A 21,631-nucleotide genomic window follows, 5' to 3' on the forward strand; every position below is an offset into this window, starting at 1 on the left:
GAAACTAGCAAGTTTCAAGCGCGTAGGCAGCCGCTTTTACTAAGATGCCGGCTCCTCGCAGTGGCCCAGTGTGACCGGATGCGACATGCGAGGTGGCGTAACTCTCGGCTAAACGCAACACTAGGCGTGCACCTATTCTCTGGGAAATTCTTTAAACGGACAGAAATACCACCTGTGTGTGCAGAGGGTGGGAGGGACGAGAGAGAGAGAGAGAGAGAGAGGGGTGGAGATTCCTCCTGTGCTTTCCTCCTGTATTTCGAGCACAGGCATCTCCGAGCGGGCTCGGCCGAGCGGGACCCGCACGAATCCAAGCGCCTCCTTCTAAAGGGGACCAACTCATCACACTGGCAAATGAGCGTAGCCGCTTTACTGTTATTGTTATTATTTTTGACAACTGTCCCCTTCAACGACTACCCATCGTTTTAAACAGGTGAGACTTTAAACCTTTTATAAAAAGAAGGTCTTGGTTTAGGAAGAACTTTTAAAGACTCAATTCTCCTGTTACCATCAGTCGGCCAACTGCGGCCTGTGGGCGAGACCCAGCCCCACGCATCTCTGTGGAAGTGCAGCCTGCGAGAAGGGCCACCCTACTCGGTCATGAACTATCTGTGGCTGCTTCTGGGCCACCACGGCAGACCTGAGCGGCTGCCACGGGAACCGTATGGCCTTTTAAGAAAAAAGTCTGCCCACCTTTGGCTTAAAATATAAGCCAACAATATCTGCAGAAATGTAAGATGTTTCAGGTTTTCTGAGGTGTGCTCTTTTCTCAGAAACCTGACAAATGACTGTACAACGTATTAGTTAGTGCAAAGTGAAGGGGGAGGCATGAAAGGAGTCGAGTCGGGAGAGGTAGCTCCCACATTGCATTTTAGATGCATCTTCTCTTAGGACGACATACGTACAAGACAAAAGTTGACAGATGGATCTACATGCAAGTCTGCATTTGGTGAATTCTGTTCTCATTTTAAACCAACGTGCTGGCACTAAACCCTCGATTATCACTCCAGACGCGTGCAAGTCCCATCGGGCACAGGCTCTCACCCCTGACAAATGAGCAGCCTAATCTAAAATCTCCTGAAACCTGTTCCTTATCATGTCTTTAAAATACAAGTTACTGGAACACCCTCTTCATGGCAACACAGGACATTCGGGTGTAAGACCGTGACACGCTCTTTCCTCGGCGGTGCCGCTGGACGCTGGAGGTCAGCTTCGCTCGCCGCCTTACAGGGAACGTGCCAGGTGGGTTGGGAAGGGCAGCTCTGTGCACCGACTTACCTGACAGCGCCGGGGAAAGGAGATTTAGGAAATAAAATGATAGGGACAGGGGAGCGGGACAACGGTCTTTCTAAACAACACGTAGATTACTTAAAAAAAAAAAAAAAAAAAAAGCCAATACCACCTAGTGGGCCTTCTCGCTTTAGAAATTTGGACACAGTCGATGAGAAAATTCCGGGTGGCAAGTTCCCTGGATCACAGGTAACCACCTGCTTAACGTTTCCTCGCGGCGCGGCCTTCCTCAGGGTCCGGCCTGCGCCCCAGCCCTGGTTCACACCGAAGGCCTCTCCCACCCGGCTCTCAGCATGCCCTGCGGCCGCCGCAGGTCCTCCCTTCACTCACTCATGCACCGGCGCTTCTACCATTCGCGACTGTTCTGGTATCACGTAGCAGTGTTAGTAATTAGGGTTAGTTTTACTTGTATCTTGTTTCATTCAATGGATGTGAAACTTACTGGCATACCTAGGCTGCAGCCCCATGCAAGCAAGCAAAAAGCAAAATATTGAAAATGGAAGAGAAAGGTAAACTGGCTCGCAGGCAGCTAAACTCACCCTTTTGTACAGCCTATGGTCCACCAGGGGGCTTGGGACAGTAAAACAACACCAAAGAGCTATTAGCACGTGAGGGTCACAACAGAAACCTTATAAATAGCTTTATTTCAACAAAAGAAGAGAGTTACAGTGGTTCCTTTTATGGAGAAAAGAAAAAAAAAGAAGAGTGGTGGTCAGGTGTGTGAAATGAGCGGGTAGAAAACTCACCAATTTATATTTAAGCTTAAAAACGCTAGGGTCACGTGACAGCAGGTCCTTAAGAGACTGGACACCTCTTATCAATTCCTGAAGCTGCTTCCTGCCTATCTTTTTAAGAGGGGGACATGCGAGGTTTGCTGTTTTGATGCTTCTAAGTGACAAGCCGCATGACAGTTCCCCTCGGAATCTACTCAGTAACCCAGAGAGGAAACGGGGTTACACTCGTCGGAGGGAAAAACGTCAGCTCAGGCGTCCAGGGCGGACTTCAGCGCCCTTCCCCTTCCCCCACAGCGCACACAGCACGGGGCGTGGGTACTGACCTCTCAGCAGACACAGGTCGTTAAAATCTGCCTGCGCATTGTGCTAAAATCCGAACCGGGAAAGGGCCCATCCCAGAAAGAGCCAACGGGGTCTTGAATCCCAAACAGTGAACAGAAATTCAGCCTGACATTGTCTTCCTAGCAGACTTTCTCGGTAGCCTGACAAGGCTGAGTCACAGTTAAAACAGGGACCGTGCCAGGTACGGCCCTCAGGAAGCTTTCTCCAGCCTGAGGAGAGAGTGCTAGAAACGCGAGGGCCCACGCTGGGAGGCAGCCTTTACAACTCACCCCGTGGAAACACAGCGCATGGCCTCGGCCAAAAAAAGAGAAAATGCTCATTGCCACCAGGGTGGCATGACCTGTCCACATTTTCAAAGCTCGAGGCTAAGACTAGAAGAAACAAGGAAAATTTAACTTGGGAACATTTTGGTGTTTGAAGTCGCCTGAAGAAGAGGAATGTAAAAGGCAATTTTCTTGAAAATAGAATCTCTCGGCCTCAACAGTGCTGGAGGGACTCCCCCTGGGGCTTTCACGGTGCAGGGAGGTGAGGAAAAGGGGAGGAGGGGGCGAGCCTACGTGAGGACCTACGGAAAAGGGCCGAGGGAGTCCTTGACACCTTCCCGGAAGGAAGAAAATAAACCACTCAGGTGCTAAGTTAGAGGCAGGACTGGGTGACAAAGAGACTGACTGGAGTAAGGCTTGTGGAACTGGTTTCCTTACGTCAGAGCCACAGTCCATACCTGGACCTGCTGTGTCAGGGCATCGAAGCTGGCATCTCATTGCTTAGCTGATACCGGTGGAGAGCAGACGGGTTGCTGAGGCTTAGCTGCCTGTACCTGAGCTTCTTCCAGAGCATTCTAGCCACACGCCACCCACTAGGTGCTCAAGGATGCACTCTGTAAAGTTTTTATTATTGCTAACATGGGGCTCTGGGCACGGTCCCTTCTATCATCATGTAAATGAATTCTTTCATTAGTTTAAGTAAAAGTACAGGTAGCCAGTTAGCCCCTAGGAAGTCTCAAATGAAAACATTTTCAAAGTTAGCAAGCAGATAGTTTTAGGAGTAAGAAAAACAAAAGTAAAATGAAATGTCTGAGGAATCCAATTGGATGTGAACACTGGGGCCTTTGGGACAATGCAGTAAGACGTCGGGTAGTGTGCTTTCAAGTCAGGTTCTGCGAACAGCACGGCTCCCAACGCACAGAAACGCCAGGGCCACAGGGACAGGCATGTGAACATGGCCCGATGCCACTGTTACAGACGTCAGGCTGGATTCGCCTAAGTAAAGAAACCTCAACACTGCACCAGACCCCCAAATCTAAGTAAAGAACCTGGTCTTCACAAAGAAAACTCCAACTCGAGGCAACACAGAGAAAGCCCTCTGGCTTAGCTCCACGGGAAGGTGCTGTGTCTGTAGAATTCATTATCTGCTCATAAAAATGTGCCTCTAACCTCGGGGGTGCGTCCCTTCCTAGAATTCCTCCTGTCTGGCTCCACAGCCGAGCTTTACCCCGGAGTCCACAGAGCCTGTTATCTACCACACGTCCAGCAGGGGGCACCAGCTACCCCCAGACATCCTACTTCTAGCCTTGGGTGCAGAAGAGAAACTGTTTCTTTTCTGGTTGGACACACAATAGCGCCCTGAGGCTTTAGCTTGAAGAACATACCTCAATGTGGCACAGAAACAACAGGCTAAAGGAAACACGGAATGAAAAGCTCGTCCAACTAAGTCGTCCTTACACCCAAATTAAAACAGGAAAATGCTGGCGTGAATCTCCGTTCTGGCAGAGCTACCAGGGTTCCAACGGCAGCAACTTAGTCCCTAGTTAAAGAGTTCTATTGTCCTGATGTCATTTGGGGGGTTCGCCCTGATTCTTTGTTGGGGGTGGTGGTGTTAGCTTTACACAGGAGTTAATGAGTGGTACAGAAGATCTGGGCTGTTCTATTAGTCGTGATGAATAAAATGTAGGGATGACGATGAATGTACCTACCTGTGGCGACAGCGTCGTAGAAACCTCATTATTTTTCGAGCAGCTTGATCCTGCTTTTTGGTTAGCAAACTGCTCCTGAAAAAGAGCCAGAATAGTAATTATTGTCATGAGAAGGGTGCTGTAAAGCTTCACACCCAGAAGTTGGAAAGGCGTCTGCAGGGATGCGGGGCTTTTAATGAAACAGTTCATACAGCAAACCCAACAACGGGAGCCAGTGCTGCGCTGCCCAGGGGAGGGAGGGGGTGCAGAAGCACCCCCCAGGGAGAAACTGACCATCGGATGGCACTGACTGCTCTCCACGGCTCTACGACACGCTGACTTCACTGAGAAAGGCATCCTGGCGATACACAGGCTTTCTCAGTCTGGAAGTTGACCCGCCTGACTTCAACACTGTATCCCCTTGGGCTACTATTTCCTAAACTTTTGTCAACATATTTTACCTTGCTGAGCACTTTTATTACACTCTCTCAAATGGAAGAGCTTCCCTCAACTCTCCCAGGGCCTTCCCTGCAGCAACGCTACAGGTCAGGCTACGGTAACACGGGCCACCTTTTTGAGTAGAGCCTTGGGTCCTGCCAAATTCGGATACAAGTTGAAACTGGGCGGGAACGTCAAAATAACTGGGTGGGAGGTGAAGAGAGAATGGGCTAAAGAGACAAAAACGGATGAGAAGACACAGGCATAGCCCTACAAAGGCTCGACCTCTAGAACGGCCTGGAAAGAAAATCAGTGCCGAGGACCTAAGGTGGGCCCAGGGCGGCTTGTCGCACTCAGCCCGCCCCCTTCCCCGCACGCGCCCGCGCCCACCTGAGCCTCTGCTGGACGATGACCGCCGTCCGGCGGGCCTGCCGTCTCTTGCCGCACTTCTTGTAGCTGCGGTAGTACTTCTGGATGAGCACGGCCGCGCGCCGGCTCTGCTGGAACTTCTTCTGCTCGTAGTAGCTCCGGAATTTGCTCTGGATAAGGATGGCAGCCTGCGTCATCTTTTTATAAAGTGCATACTGCAGGGAGACAAGAGGAAGCAGGACAGTAGCAACAGGAGCCGCGCCGGGGGCCTCCGCGCCTCGGGCGGCCGAGGAGAAGCCGCTTCCCCCTCCTTGCTGTACTCTCCCTCTCAGGTTTAATCACCGGGGAGGCCAACTAGGAAGCTTCCCACCTACCTTTCCAAAATGCAAAGTATTACTTGAAGAGTCGCCTTTAGACTATGTATTGCTTTTAATGTACTTCCCCCCCCCAAAACATCAAAATATGTTAATTGCCCTTCTTAAAAAAAGGCTTTTTAATGGTAATCCACTTAAGACATTTAAAAATCTTAAAAACGCATCAAGTAAAATTTTAAATGCCTAAGATTAATACTTGCTCTCCAATTTTGAAATCTTTTTAATTAATCGCTGTTTTGTCTCCCAGTTCCCACCACACACAAGTCTACGCAGCAGTCAGCATGAGTCCTCGCTATCAGCCCGTGAACAAACTTCTGAGTTACAAGGTCCCAAAGACAAGGCTTATCATGAAACGCTGACACCTTCAGGCCATTTTAACCTGCAGAAGATTAACACTCATAGGACCAACACAAGCTGAAGCCACAAACCCTGGAAAGCTGTCACAGATCCAGGGGTGGCTCAGGGGCCAGGACCACAGCCCTCCACCCTGCTGGTGGCAGGGCTCTCAAAGGGAGGGATGACGGCTTGGGAAAAGGAGTCTCTTCCCTTTCAGTCTCTGGGCACTAAAAATACAGAGCCCTCTGTATTTAAAAAAATGCTATGTCCAAGCTGCTCATAAAACAATATGACTCAGGGGACAACTTACCATCAGAGGGAAAACATTCTCAGAACGTCCCTGTGCCTACATCTGTCTTTGCATGTATGAGGTGGGATGAGGGAAGGAAAGGGACTTCTCAGAGCGTGCAGGACACAGGGCCCTCCTGCAGGGATCCTTTCGTCTTATCTGGCCTGCTTGACAATTTCATTTGTCCGGAAGTCTTTTAAGACAAGGACACTATACCCCGCAGAGCCTCCAACAGTGTGCACTCAGGACCTTCTGGGCCACAGTGATTGGCTGGGATGGATTCTTTCGGTTGACACTGGCCAAGAAAGTGTTCAATTATTGTTACTGAATAAGCGCGTGGTCCCCAGAGGACAGGCGCCCTGTGGTCAGGTGGCCTCGTGAGGGAGGGAGGGGGGGGATGCCTGATTCATGGCCCTGCCATCGCAATGGCCCGTTTGTGGTTGGTGATGGGTGTGGAGTTTGTGACTGGTGGAATGATTTGTGAGAGGGCTGGGTGTTTCATTACCTTCAAGGCTATCCATGTCAGCTTGGGGGAGAAACAGAGAATACAAGATTAACGTTAGATTGCTCAATAGAATGCAACTGAAAAACCAGAAACCAATAAAACTCCCACCACCAACAACAACTAAAAGGCAACCTGGCTGTATCAATGCCTTCTATCTTCATCTGCATTAGATCGGTCAGTATTTCAAAAAAGAATGCTTTCTGTCTTATTGGCTGTAGAAAACACTACTTTGGGAGGGGATTTAAAAAAAACACACCAAAACACCACCACCACCAAACACATATTTTGGAATAAGTACCCGTTGTAATCACAGACTTGAAACTTTGACTCTGGGCACCACGTGTGCTAACGTGAAGCCTGCCCGAGGAGAGAAGCGGGTGCGCAGAGCTGCGCCCCCTGCCTGAGAGCTAGGGCACTGCGGTGTCAGCGTTTACACAATAAACCTTCGTTTCCTGGGATCAGGAACTCAACGGGCTACAAGCCGAAGGCGTCCCCCTCCCCGACCCCACGCGTGAACAGAACTTAATCCTACAGAAGCCTGAGAAAATCGCAGCCCACATCAGGAATGAAAGCCCTAGACCACAGCGAGAGAACATAATCCCAAATTTCTATGTGGCTTTTAACACGTCGTAGTATTTAGCATTCTTTAAATAAAAATTTAAAACCTGCCTAAAGCACAACCTAATAAAAGGTTCCAGAATCTACCGACAGGACTGAACTTTAGCACATGCACCATTCAAAACTCAATTAGGCAATGTTTTATGTGTTTTAACCACCTGGATGGTTAGAAACATCTAATATTTTCTTTCTTTTTTTAAAAAATGATCTAATATTTCCTTAATTTCTCTGAGCCTCAGCTTCTCTGTCTGTAAAATGGAAATAAAACTGTTTACTTTGAATAATGGTAAGGAGCGAATGAGCTGATGCGCCTAGAAGATCCGGTACCTACGAGGTGCTTCATGAATCAGTCCCCTTTCCCTCTGACAGTAGTTACGTGACCCTGCAGGTTGTCCTGGAAATAGTGACAGGCATGAAAGAGCACTTAGCTATTCCTGTCACAGCCCTTAACTAAGCACTGAAAAAGCACTTTATGGTTTTCAAAGACTTTTTAATTGTTCATTGTAAAATGGGTAAGAAGCAGCTGAAAGGAGAGGTGGCTGAAGGTGACAGAACGTATATAATTCAAGGTCAAAGGTACGAGCCAGCATTTATCTCCTCCAATCACCATATTAAGCCCCCTGGAGCTCTTTAATCACTATGGAGTTTACAGGTAAAATTATGGGAACATAGATCCTCACAGACCAGTATCAAAGGCCAAATACCTGAACAAAAATTATTCTGTGGCATATGTCTAATTGCAGATGGATGTTTTTCCCCCTCTTTTCCCCCCTCTGGAACATTTCCCTCTTGTTTTTAATCTAGGCAACTCAAAGGCAGCCTTGGTTCCGGCCCTGAACGAGCTGCTCTTTGGCCATCCACACACCAGCACCCTCCGGGCGCGTTTCCCAGTGTGACCCTGAACTTGGTTTACCTGTTTGTATTTCCTGTAACAACGCTGGATGACTGCAGCAGCCACTTCCTGCTGTTCCCGCAAGGGTCGGCCCTTAAGCGTCAAGTCAAGTCAGGGGAAAAAACAAAACGCGATTTAAAATGAGAAATGTCAACTTTCCTACGACTTAAAGAGAATCACCATTCATTTAATTAACTTTCTCAGAACTGAGACGCCAGGTTTACCAAAATACAGAGATAACTTTAAGTACAAATTTTAAAAAGTGAATTCACAGAATAAATCTCCAACTATTCTTGCTTATAAATAGAACCATGATATTTGGATGTTAGGTGACATAAAAAAAAATCATTTTAAAGTATGTAACCAATTAGGTAAAGTTCTATTTGTCCATGACCTGCCAGATCTCCACTGTATTGTTTTTGAGACCCAAGTCCTCCACTTTTGGACCCATGAATGGGCTTTCACACTCACCGGGTGGTGAGTGCTTGAGAATCTGTGGGAGGCTATGGACCGTCTCTCACCCCAAATGCACATACAGATGCTTTACCATAAAATTATAGGAGTTGCCAGGCTGCCCAAGGTCAGTTCCCAGGCCTCCAGTTAGAAGCCCCCACTTTAGGCCATAAATTCCTGGTGGCGAGGTGTCCACTTACTTTATATTAGACAAATAATAAATGTCCACTTTCACGGCCAACAATAAATTGAGATGATGACGACCGTCAATCACACTACCGGTCAGATTTATTTCACTAGAGTTTCTGAAAATTATTAATAATTCTATGCGACATAATTAACCCATTCAAATGAAAATTCTATAGACTCCGAGGAAAGGAAGAAATGGCCTGGCCTACGTGTTGGCGGGAACGCTAGCGACCTTCCTCCACCTCCCTGGCCTTACGACTGTCACGCCGGGACCCCGATCCACATTACCTTGTACTTGCGGAAGGCGGTCTGGACGAGCCTGGCGGCTTCGTAGAGCTCTCTCTGCTCGTGGTCAGACAGGGTGAGCTGAGCAAGCTCACTCTCCACCTTCTCGCTGGTGGACGCGCTCAGGAATTCCGACCAGTCTGCCGCCGAGGGGAGGCTAGGTTTCTCGAAAGCCATTTCGCTGACCGGAGAGCCTCCGGGGCTCAAGCTGGTATTAGAAGAAGGGGTTAGAGGCTCGTTATATGCGCTCCTGAAATGAGAGGAGACACGGGGTGGGGGGAGAGACTGGTGATCGATCTGCACCATCTGTTACACACAGATTTGAGACAAGATGCTCCCCACCAGGAGCCACTGCAGACTGTCAGGAAAAGGCCTTCATTCAGCTGCTAAACACACCCCGACTTTAACTGTCCTCCAACTAGTAAGTTCATACTGAAGACCTATTATGAGTTCAGTACCATGCCAAATACTAAACCCACTAAGCACACACGGTGCCCCCGTGACACCTGAACTGAGTCTGGGGGAAAACGTTATGACGCATTAGCTCAGGTGCTCTGATATGAGGAGGAAAATCATGGAAGAGGTGAGGGCATGGGCAGGGCTGGAAATGGAAGGAGTCCTAATGCTTATTCCCTTCTTCAGCGAGGTCCCCAGGCACCCTCAGACCCTGTTAGTCCCCCAGGCCCCCGTTAACCCCCGGAGCTTATCCCGCGCAGGGACGGACCTGATCTGGGCAGCGCTCGGCAGGTGGTCGACGTCTGCCAGGTAACTGGCCAGCCAGCTCATGGTGCCGCTGATGGTGGCCGTCTCTGTCCTTTCCACAGCTGAGGACTCCATGGGCACGAAGTTCTCCTGCTTGATTCGGTCAGGGGTGGCCTCGATGATGTGCTCTGCCAGGGTCATCATGTTCACCTGGAATCCGGGGGTTCACGGGACACCCAGGTTAGTACGACCCTTATAAGGCCTGCCACCCCTCCCCCCACCTTGGAGAGAATGAACGAAGCTTTAGGGGTATTTCATGTCATCAGAGCCTCACGCCAATCTGCCCTTTATGGCTGGCTGATGGCTGCACAGATCCAATCACAGATCATTCAAATTCTACCCATAGGCCTCCTGCTCTGGCTATTATCAGGCACGATTCTACTATAGCTAATACACAAACAGTGAGTTCCTCCCGGTTGGCGTGGCTAAGTGGTTGAGCATCAAACTATGATCCAGGAGATCGCGGTTTGATTCCCAGTCTGATTCCCGGTCAGGGCACATGCCCGGGTTGCGGGCTCGATCCCCAGTAGGGGGCGTGCGGGAGGCAGCTGATCGATGATTCTCTCATCATTGATGTTTTCTATCCCTCTCTCCCCCTCTCCCTCTCCGAAATTAAAAAAAAAAAAGTGAAATCCGTCCCCCTGGGTACAAGGAAGAAGGGTGGTGGGTGAGCTCTGAGGAACTGGTGCGGAGAGAGACGGCTCTGCCGAGACCCGGTCACTGGCGTCTTGGCCCGGTTCACAGCGCTGATTCACGGAGGGAACACGCGGCCCAAGTAAAGAGGAAGCCCCAACGGCATCACCCTAGGCCAGGCCTCCAACCCTCCCGTGAGAAAATCACACGACCTCTGGAAGCTGACTGTGACAATCAAGGAGGCCCTGCCGCCAGCCCGGCCTCGCAGGCCCGCCTGGCGCACGCTCACCTGGATGTCGTCCATGGGCCGGGAGCAGTCCTCGGCCGCCGCGCCAGCCCGGTGGGGCCCCGTCTCTGTGTCCAGCGCCTCTCTGTGAGCCATCATCAGGACACTCATGGGTTCCCGTGGACGCACCTGTGAGGGGGCTGCCTCCTTTCCTACACTGGTCCCCTTCGGATTCCCCGTCACCTGCACTGTAGACACACCAATGTAAAGATCTTTGGGACTCCACTTTACTACAGGCTGAGATGCAGAGGCTTGGGGTCCTGCAGTCTCTGGAGAGGGAGGGGAGAGTTCCCGGCTGCAGTCCCTCACTCCTTCACTGGGGCTGATTGTCTCGGGGGCAGCCTGCTTAGACCTAGGGCTCTGTTTCCTGATACTGGGCCGTTCCAGGCTCAGTGCAGTGGGCAGCAGCTTCTCCTGCCTTGCCTGGAAGGACTCGGGGTTCAATTTATGCTTTTTGGGAGCTGGATAATCTTTGTGGCTCTCACTGCTGTAGTAATTAGAGGGTTCAGACCGAGGTCTTCTCAGCTCTGAAAAGTACAGTAGAAAGGATAGTCAGGACAGGAGATCAAATTAGGAACCCTAACGAATTAACACTTTCTCTATGCCTGAGAGATACCAAGTGCAAAGCCGGAACTCAAGACACGTCCCTAACATTTCAATATTCCCCAGGAGCATATAACGTATTCAGATAACCCTCCTCCACAATTTATATTTCTTTCTTGCACGGACATAGATTTTTTTTTCCCCTACGTCCTGCATTTGTGGGGTGGGGGGAGGTAGGGGAGTAACACTAGGCATTCTTACAGCTAAACAGGGAAAATCAGAAACAAAAAAAAACACCCCAAACCCATAAACGTAGGTGAGTATCCTAAGGGCTTTCCTGAGGGCAGCTGCGTGAAAGCCAACGGGGACTCTGCCAAGTCTGAGCTGCAAAAATTCTGAGTTTTTACCTGGATTGGTACTTGCAATAACGGTGACTCCTTTGGGTATCTCTGGAGAGGCGATGGCCTCGCTGTGCCACTGGGTCATCCAGCTGTCTGTATTCGGCTCCTCGCTTGGAGGACAGTGGATTCTGGGGTTCTGCCCCAGCTGAGCCTGTTCATCTCTCTGCAGGTGCTCCAGACACTCTGCTAATTTCACATGACCCCTTGACCTGGCAATTCCCAAAGGCAGCCTTCCTAGAGAGTCAGGGATAGAGATGGCCCGGCGGTCCCACTTGTACAGCACGACTGCAGCTTCTAGGTGCCCGAGGGCGCACGCCCACATCTGAAAAACAGGAAGAGAGCAATACGAGTTTAAAACGTACTTTACTTTGCCACTGCTGCCAAAGGACAGATGTGTCCTTGCTGGCAACCCCCAGGGGGCCACAAAACATTATTGTTACAAAGTAGCTCTGGTGAGGGTCACAAGTCAAAGAGGAACCACACAGAGAACCCGGCCTATGTCCCTGGGCCAGCCTGGAAAGACGGCTCGGGGATAAATGAGCTTCCTCCTTACCAGCGGGGTGCAGGAGAAGTGGTCCACATTCAAGGGGTCAACTTCCAGTTCGAGGTCAATGCTGTCCGCGTGCTTCGTGCTGTAAGGGACCACGCCGGCAATTACGGCCCAGTTAACCCGTGTGAACAGGAAACACCAGGCATGCTGTAGAACCCCACGGAGGGGAACCAAACCGAGCCTCTACCACCCCTGATGTGAAGAAACAGACTCTGAATCTCACAGGGTGACCTGGACTCTCCATGCTGCTCGGAGCCCAGAGGAAAGAAAAGGGCCACATTCGGTTAGCGCCTCACTCAGTATTTGTTGGGCAGAAGTTCCTAAGACTCCCTAGGAAACCGTCCTCAGGGAAAGTCCTTTGCTCACAGGCTGGGACACTCCCTGAGGGGCCGGACTCCTCGCCACCCCTGAAACGCTCGAGAGGAAACCCTAGTCGAAGAGGGAGGCCGCGCACCCGCCCGCGGCAGGCAGAGCCCCAGCCTTACCGCCATTTGATGAGCGTCTGGATCAGGGTGGCGTAACCCTGGGCGGCCGCCAGGTGCAAGAGGGTCATCCCACGGAAGGTCTTTGAGTGGATCAAGTGCTTGGACTTGGCCCAGCAGGCCCGGCTCATCATTTTCTCGCACACAACGACCACCCGGCTCTCGAAGCAGCTCCCCAGCGTCCCGGGGCCCGAGGCGCACTGTAAGGGAAAAGCTCACGTGGGCATTGGAGGCCCGGAGGCCCTTCGGCGAGTCAGCGTTTTGACGGAGGGAAAACGAAAGCTTTAGGATTGGTAACTGGAAACACAAGACTGAAAATGAAGAATCTGCCGTCGTGGCGCAGGGAATTTTCCACAACTCCAGGAACACGCGAATCTATCTGCTAGCGCTGACACCCTGGCGTCAGGGAAAGTGTACACTGCTACCAAAAAAAAAAAAGAAAAGACAAGGTGGCCCTGGGCTCCAGCTGAAATAAACACTGCAGGTAGTAAACCGCTGGGAGAGACAGAGGCAGAGCCCCAACTCCGACACCCTGCTCCTGCCGCAGGACATTTGCATCACTTAGATGGGAACTGTTTCTCCTTAGGAAACACTTAGAAATATCCAAGGATATATTTGCGACAACATGGGGGGATCCTGATGGCATTATGCTAAGTGAATCATTATGTTGTGCACCTGGAACAAATATAATGTTGCATGTCTAGGATATCTAAGTTAAAAATAACTTTTTAAAATCTAATAATTATTCAACCCTTTACATAAAGTAAAAAGGATACTGGGGAAAGCATTAGATAAGATCTTAACTTTCAGTGTTTTAATAATAACAGAGGCACACAGGAAAGACAAATCCACTCATTTTCCCCACGTGGCTTTCTTCCATTGATTCATTTGTAAGGGAAGAAAAATAAAATCAAAGTTAGGGAAGAAAAATAAAGTCAAAGTTAGGGAAGAAAAATAAAATCAAAGTTAGTAACCTCAACGGCTTAGCCGAGTCTTGGTGGTAGCGGTCTTATGTTTGACTACCTCCCAGATAAATGGCACTTTTAGCCTAATTCTCATCACCACAATTTTTTTAAAAGTATTTTTTCCAGTAATAAACCCCATAAAGTTCAACTGCTACGGAGATACCACTGCTCCTGTTTTATTTTTAAATGTGGAAAAAAATGCCTGCAAAAATAAAACAGCAGATGATGGTTATAATGTCATCTTCACTAAGAGCATCTTTGAAAGCACAGCTGGGCGACCCCAGCCTGCGGTAGAACGACCTTGGCCCAGAGTCGAGGCAGGGCTGCTCCACGCACACCAGGCACACTCGCGAGCCCGTGGGATTCACCAGGCAGCGAAGGAAGAGGGAATATTTTTTGCATTCAACAAAACCAGCCACGTCTCCATCACGTCAGGTGGATGCGGATATTTATGGAAGTCAATAATGTTTCATCAATATTAAACTGATGAAAGCGTGTTCCACGGCAGCTAGTCTGGGATCCTGGTTGTAGTGGGCCAGTGGCTCAGTGGCTGGACTGTAAAATGACATTAAATTCCATTCCCTTTATGCAACCTTTGTTGGTTAAATAAAAATGATTTCAAGCGAATCTCTTAGCTTAGCCCTGAGCTATATGAAACAATGACTACTTCTTGTATAAAACTTAGCATTATCGGGTGACAAAGAAGCCTATCTTAGCCTTAATAATATTTTACTGTCTTTCTTTTCCGCTGATTTCCAAAGGCAGGTGAGAAATAAGAAGGAAACTGGAGGTAAAAGGAGGTTAGTCTTTTGGGTGTGGTATACTGAGCTTTGTTTTCATCTGTTCTTAAAAAGGTCACTAACATTTGATGGTTACAAGAATGATAAAAATCAGAAAGTTCACTTCATGTAACTGTTTGAGGAAAATCATCATTCATCTCGGAAAGAAAGAGGGGAGATTACATGAGGTTTAGGCAACAACTTGGTAGCAGAGAGAAGAAACTACCAGTCCCTTTAAATTTATTCTGGGGTCCCCTGAAAAATAATTTCTCCCCAGGATACTTTCCTGAAATGAAAGCCCCTAAGTGAAACTGCCACAGAGCCTTCGAGACTGACGGGGCCCTAGAGCAGCATGTGGTCGTGTCCCTGCACTTGGCGGCGCGAGGCGCTCCTCATGGAGTTCATGGAAAGGCGCGCGCAAAAGCCCATAGAAGGTATAATGTTTTGTACTGAAGAAACTCTAGAAACGGTTTCTCTGGGCCCTTTCCCTACCGATCTTCAGTTTATACAAGGCTCATGAACACAAGGCTCAGTTTATACAAGGACTGAATTCAATTACGTTTCGTACTTATAGTTAAGACAGATAGAACCTAAAATACAAAATAGACTCTAACTGAAGCCTGCGCCCAGCAGCTCTGAGTCACCATCTGGCCTGTTTTCCCACTGCAGGCCCTCAGTCCCACTGCCAGGTAACAGCGCTGAAGCCCCGGGCCCGGGACAGCGATCTGAGGCGCGGGGAGGTAAACAGCTCAGAAGCCCGCATCCCAAGGCTTCTTTCTCCTAGGACACGGATCGTCACACCTGAAGGCCGTGCACCGGGAGGCAGTCCCTCGGACTTCTGCCTTGTCCAGGGACGGACGACCCCAGCCCCAGGGAAGGGACTGTGACCAACTGGTAGCATGTTATACAAAACCGGAGGTGACTGACTGTCACGGCACAGACGGGTACCTGGGCTTGACTTCCTCCGTTCCCGCTGCCGGTGCCCCCTCCGCTGCCGCCTCCTCCGCTCCCCTGCTTGTGCTGCTGGGCCCCCGTCATCTCGGCCATCCTTCGCTCCATCTGCTCCAGGCGTTCCAGGATGGACATCCTGAACTGGTTATCTAGGGCAGAACGAGGGACAGTGAGGTTTGCTCCCGAGGAAGGGCGGTTAACACGTGGCCTGTCCGCGCTTGCAGGACCGAAGCCGGACCACAGGGGCTTGTCCAACGTGGTGGCGAGTCTGACACCTCACGCAAGACCGTGGCACCTACCGGGGCCCGAGGGTCTCGGCTACCCAAACAGGAAAATCCCTTGTTTGTCGAAGTCAGGTTCCGGGCGTCCCACTTCTCTGTCACATTCCCCAATGGAAACCCTAACAAGACGGGGTTAGAGGGGCCCTGAGAGCAAACAAATGAAACGAGTACAACCTGTTTAGATCAGTGGAAGAAAGCAATCACCGTGGGAAAGGAATTACAGACACACACGTTGAAGGTAGTATCTGTTTTACCCAAGCATCGGGGAGAATGATTTCATTTCCGGATCCAGGCTCCAGCTTTTACAGTGTATCTGAGGAATTGTGACACTCGGTGCCTGAGACCCTTACGTGTGACTCGGGCTCGCCAGAGACAAACAACTGGGCGCTTCGCCCCGAGGTAAGAACGGCAGGTCACTGTTGCCGGAGGCAGAGCTGTAACTCACAGAGGAGCGTGATTCTGTGCCACCCGTGGGACTGGGGCATCTCGCTCCCCGCATGCGTATGCACACACGTGTGAACTCTCACACACACGGATTTTAGGATTGAGTTACACATGTATGTAAAAAAAAAAAAAAAGGAGACCACTATTAAAATCATTAGCACCTGCATTCACTCAGCAGGTTTTCGATAAACAGTGAACGGGACAGAGAAGGTGCTTCCTGCCCTGGCAGGTAAGGCGGCGAGGACACTGAGACAAGGAGTGGGTGGGGGTGGAAGTTGGACAAGTCAGGAAAGGTGACACTGAGTTTGACCAGGATGATAAGCGGACAGACCTGCTGAGAGCTGGGGTGAGGTGACCGCAAACGCCCAGGCCCTGAGGCAGGACGTTTGCGGAGGCAGAGCCGTGTGGTTGGACCACAGAGCGGAGGGGACAGGAAGATGAGGGTGGACAGGTGGGCACGGAGCAGAGAGCTCACAGGTGAGGACCCTGGCCCTGCCACGTAACGGTTGTGGGACTTTGAACAAAACTGTGGTGTCTCCGTTTCCCCGGCTCTTAAACGTGGATAGTAATGTACTCATCTCGGAGGCTGTTGTGAGAATTAAATGAATCAATGCATGGGCATGCTCAGGACACAGTTCAGTCCCAGATAAGCGTGCCAGCCCCCACCATCTTCAGACAGATGACTTAGACGCCCTTGGAAACTGACAACAGCTGTGACGACAAATTCCTCCCTCAAACTGCTGGTGGCATTAACGGTTTTCAAAATATAGCCATCTGCGTCATGAGCAGGAGCAACCCGGGAAAGAAGCATTTCATCAGCCTTCCTTGCCATCCTGACTCCAAATCCTGACCCAGGCGAGTAAGGCCAATTGATTCCACTGGAGATAAAGCAACGGGCACACCTACGCCGCACAGGGTGCCTCCTACGTGCCAGGCGCCGTTTTAACCGCGTCGTAAGTATCCGCCCGTTTCCTCCTCACAACGATCACGTGAGGTCAGAACTGTTACCACCCTCATGTTATAAACGAGGAAACCGAGGCTGAGGGCGTCGCTAATCTCTCTGGCTCGGGGCCCGGAGCTTCGCGCTGAATGGCGACAGCAGGAAGCGCAGTTACGGGAAGAGAGGCGGCGCAAGAACCAGGCAGCCTCGGCCGGGGGAACAGAACACTTTTCTTGCAGTAAAAGGACAGTAAATACCCGCTTCCCAAGAAAATTCTCGATACTGATTGTTGAACGAGTTTCGCTTTACTCAACCACACAAGCAAGGGGGGCAAGACTGCTTTTCAAGAACTGTGGCTTTATTTTCTCATAAGCTATTTCCAGGAACAACACTAAGAGAAGAGCCGTTCCTCTTTAACAGTGAGCGGGAAGGTCCCTCTTCCAGTTCTGCACATGCAGACGGGCATGGCGACGCTGGAGACCCCGCTGCCTGGCGTCTCCGTGGCTCAGACGCCAGCGGGAGGCAACCCATGGGATGGACCGTACATGGCCCACGTCCCGCGGTGACCGCTAACAGCAAACCCGGACGACTTCAGAGGTGGCCCTGGAATCCTCCCTCCAAGCTCTGTCCATTAGGAAATGGACCTTTTGCAGAATCAGGACTCCTGCATTTGGAGTTAGTTGAAATCTAAGAATGACGCCTTTCAGTTGGAGCCCGATTCCCAGTAGCCTGGCGGTTATCCTCTGTGGCACTCGGACTGACGGTCCCGCCTATTCCTGATGGTGCCGGCCAGACAGCCATCCCTCTCTGAACCGACGCACAGACACTCCCGCATCCCACTGACGCCAGCTGCCTGTCTCTTCTGCAAGCCCACAGGTCTTGCATCTATTAAATGAGTGTTCAGAATCCAGTTCACTGGGTTCGGAGCACGGTTTGCACTTGTTCGGAGCCGGTGGCCAAGCTCAGCCTAACACTCCGTGTCACGCAAAGGGAGGGCGGCCCAGCTGTGGTCAGCCCTGAGGGAGCCCCGCGGGTGGGCGCGCCAGCCGGCCACCTCTCCCCGCCCCAGGCGGCTTTGTTCCGGCCGCGCTGCAGTGCGCTGGCTCGCTGTCCCCGCCCATCCCCCTGCTGAGCGTGGACACTGCGGAGACGGCCGAACCCGCCCTGACATCACGGAGCCAGGCCCTGCCCGCGGCATCTCGCGTCAGTCACCGCGACTCCCCGTCTGCCACAGACGTTCCTGGCTCGTGTTCAGCGCCATTCCCCAGGCTCGCTCTGCAGGGAGCTCTCTGACGCTATTAAGCTGCTCTGGGAAGCACTTGGTGACGATCCTCAAGCAATTATTTGCCTCTTAACAAAATTATATCATGCATTACGGCATCTCTGAGCCTCTCGACTCCAAAGGGGGAAGGGAGAGATAAGTAACATAAGAAACCATCTCGAATGGAAATGAATGAGCTGGCATCCTGGCGGGCAGGCTGCAGCTCTGTGCTGACAAGAAGCAGACTCTGATCACACGTCCTCTCCTGGGGGCAGGGCCAGGCACAGCCGCCTGTCTGTAAGGCTTACACACACACACACACACACACAAAGGTGGTCTTCACATCTCCCTTACTGGCAGCTCAAATGCGACAACTCTGTGCTTGTTTTGGTCTGATAGCTTTATTATGACCATTAAAACAGGACTGTAAAATACTTGGCAAATTCAAAGCTATACATGTATCACCTTAGCTGTATATATGTGTGTGTGTGACTATGGGATAAAGGGAATATAATTTCTTAGAAGAAAAAATATTTTTTCTGATTACATTAAAGAAAGTGCATTTAAAGACTCCTTTATTCATGCACAGGTATTTGCTGGGCACCTACTGGTACCAAGCATGGGAGGGGGGTGCCTTGAACATTAGTGAAGATATCCTGCCCTCATTTGTTGGCCAACAAATAATTTCTACAGCCGGAATGAGCCTGGAGTTTTAAATTAATACGTTGCGGGGCAGAGAGAGAGAAAACAAATAATGACCTAGGGGGCAGATAAACTGGGCCCACTTCTCACCCATGATGTTTCCAACAAAGCCAGCGGTGACTCAGCTCTGAGGGATCCCAAGCCCCGGGTCCTCAGCTGCTGTATCGCGAGAACAAGGCCACACGGAGAACAGGCCGAGAGCACGTTTCCACAGGCACGTGGGAGCCCAAGGCTCCCTGGCTCAGCCGGCTCTCCTGGCTCTGGCTCAGCCTGGCTTTCAGTTCTCATCTAGAAGCACTGGCTACCTGCGTCTCACCCAAAGAACAAGTCACTGCTTGTGCAGGAAGGTTCTCCGACTTCTCACCCCCCCCCATTCCAGGACCCAACCAAGGACACCAGGCTGCACTTAACTATGACACAGCCTTCCTGTCGGCTCTGTGACAGCTTCTCACTATTCCCTTATGTTCATGACTTTGTCTGGAACAATATTGGTCAGGCACTTGGTAGATGCCCCTGGATTTAAATGTGTCTGATGTTTCCTGATGATCAGACTGGAGCCCCGGGTTTTCAGGAAGGCTATCGAGGCGAGGCGTCCCGCTGGCCACCCGGTACCAGGGGTTACGTGGTGCGGCACTGCTGACGTGGACTCGAGCATCGGTGAAGGCAGTGCCGTGTCTGCCAGCTTGCTCTATAGAGGTTCCACTTTTCTCTTTCTATTGTACAGAAGCAAGCCACCAAGTCCAGCCCACACTCAAGGGGCGGCACGCGAGCTCCCCTTCATGGATGGGGGAGTATCCACATACAGTGTGTGGAACTCCCCTACCAGGACGATTTGCCCTCGATTTATTTATTTGGTCAATTATTTATGTATATCAGAGTGAATGCATGTATATTTATTTTACACCGGGGGGGTCCTAATCCAACACTAACTCATTTTCGTGGTCAAAGTAGTCCAGCTTCGGTGACCGGGAGCTCGTTCAGGCTGGCTCCAGCGCCCCTCTGCTACACCCTCAGCCTCTTTCCTTCTTTTCTGAGTACTTCTTTCCTTTCTGACGTTACAAGGTGCTCCAGGTTCATCCCAGGCCTACCATGAGTGATTTCTCTAAGGAGCCCTGGTTCCTTTCATTGGAGAATGGCACTTAGAAAACAAGATCTGGGAGCTGGTTGCGGTCACGGCTGCTGGGCTGTCACTGCTTCTAGGCATCCTCAGTGGACAGAGCGAGTAAATATATGGAATAACCCAGGCATGCACACGTATCTACAATTATTTCTGTACCTGTCTGTATACGTATTAAAACAAACATGAGCTCATACTGATGTCTCCGAGTCTAACACAGCAATGCAGTGTTCCTTCCTAGCCTTCCAGGGGGCGGGAAGGCATGGACTCAGATCCCAGAATAGCTGAGTATTACAAAGATCAAGATGAAAAAACATTTCCATCCAAGAGGCAATGAATGGCTCGTGGAGCTCCACACAAACCCTTTTTTGTTGCTGGGTTCACCCTGGCCCAGCCTCTCCTTTAGGGCTGTTATAAAAAGTGTCACATAACAGACAGTGGCCATGGGTCATCTTTCCCTTTCTCTTTTGTAGGGACTCCTAACCCTCAAAGCAACTCATTTTAAAATGTCCCAAATGAATATTTACCTAAGAACTTAAAATTCCTAAGCAACCCCAGAGTTTTAAAGAGTACATTTCCTTAAGTCAGGCACCCACAGTACATTTAGAAAGTTTGGGATTTGCTGCCGTTAAGAGTTGAGGATCCCAAGTACTTGGGCATCTGTTGTAAGAAAACGTCTCCATCCGGAAACCAGCCACCAGCCAGGTCTCCCGGGCTCTCAGCTGCACCTACTGTTCCCCCGGATTATACACAACTCACCTTAAATCTTGGAAGCTAATTAATTTCCACAGCCGTGTTGAGCAATACAACATGAGGCAGTATCTAACATTCTATCAGATAATCGAGTTTAAAAAAACGTAAACCCCTCCCCTTTGACCTACAAAATAAAATTTAAACTCTCTGGTGTAGCACGGGATGCTCTTTGCCAACCGTCTCCAGCTCCTTTTCCAGGGTTGTCTCATCACTCGCTGTTCTCCAAACCCACCAGCAATTTTATCTGCCTTGGCCTTTGGTAACGCCCACCTTTCCCCAGGTCCACCTGGCGAATCTCCTGTTCTTCAGAGTGTGGCTCAAACTCACTTCAGCCTTATGATTAATAGCGGCTGCTGAGCATCCACAGTAGGCCAGGTATTCGACATGTATTCTTTCTAACCCTCAAATGAACTCTGATTTTCCTCCCCATTTTACAGGTGAGGAAACTGAGGCTCAGAGAATGTGTTACATACCCAAGGTCACACTGCTTGTAAGTATCAAGGCAGGGATCTGAACACAGGTGGGCTCCAGAGGCACGTTCTCTCCAGGACGCCTGCTAAACCTTCGTGTGTGTCCTAGGTGTGCTTAGCAAATGAATGCACGGTTCTTTCCCTACATGTGCCACTTCTGTAGAGTGAACTTGTTGAAAGCAGGGACCCTGTTTTGTATCCCTGACAATGGCTGGAGCATGGGTGCTCAGTGAATGGAAAGAAATGTAA

At 50.4% G+C, this 21,631-nt stretch overlaps 1 protein-coding gene across 9 annotated transcripts in view; it reads right to left on the minus strand.

Annotated features, from left to right (window-relative positions):
- LOC308560071 (calmodulin-binding transcription activator 1) overlaps positions 1 to 21,631 on the minus strand; it is a 618,909-nt gene that overhangs the window by 9,420 nt on the left and 587,858 nt on the right. For 2 of the 9 annotated variants that reach the window (XM_081143617.1, XM_081143620.1), the window contains 12 exons: positions 15,412 to 15,563; positions 12,723 to 12,919; positions 12,241 to 12,319; positions 11,694 to 12,009; positions 10,747 to 11,270; positions 9,787 to 9,974; positions 9,066 to 9,312; positions 8,157 to 8,228; positions 6,626 to 6,646; positions 5,143 to 5,336; positions 4,336 to 4,410; positions 1,827 to 1,857 (listed from right to left, as the gene is read on the minus strand). In XM_081143617.1, the coding sequence (XP_080999743.1) occupies positions 1,827 to 1,857; positions 4,336 to 4,410; positions 5,143 to 5,336; positions 6,626 to 6,646; positions 8,157 to 8,228; positions 9,066 to 9,312; positions 9,787 to 9,974; positions 10,747 to 11,270; positions 11,694 to 12,009; positions 12,241 to 12,319; positions 12,723 to 12,919; positions 15,412 to 15,563 (2,096 nt within the window). The remainder of the gene's footprint in view (positions 1 to 1,826; positions 1,858 to 4,335; positions 4,411 to 5,142; positions 5,337 to 6,625; positions 6,647 to 8,156; positions 8,229 to 9,065; positions 9,313 to 9,786; positions 9,975 to 10,746; positions 11,271 to 11,693; positions 12,010 to 12,240; positions 12,320 to 12,722; positions 12,920 to 15,411; positions 15,564 to 21,631) is intronic. The other 7 variants (XM_081143619.1, XM_081143618.1, XM_081143621.1 and 4 more) reach the window with 4 other exon arrangements.

The sequence above is a fragment of the Miniopterus schreibersii genome (genome assembly GCF_964146895.1).
Source record: "Miniopterus schreibersii genome assembly, chromosome: 8".
NCBI lineage: Eukaryota > Metazoa > Chordata > Mammalia > Chiroptera > Miniopteridae > Miniopterus > Miniopterus schreibersii.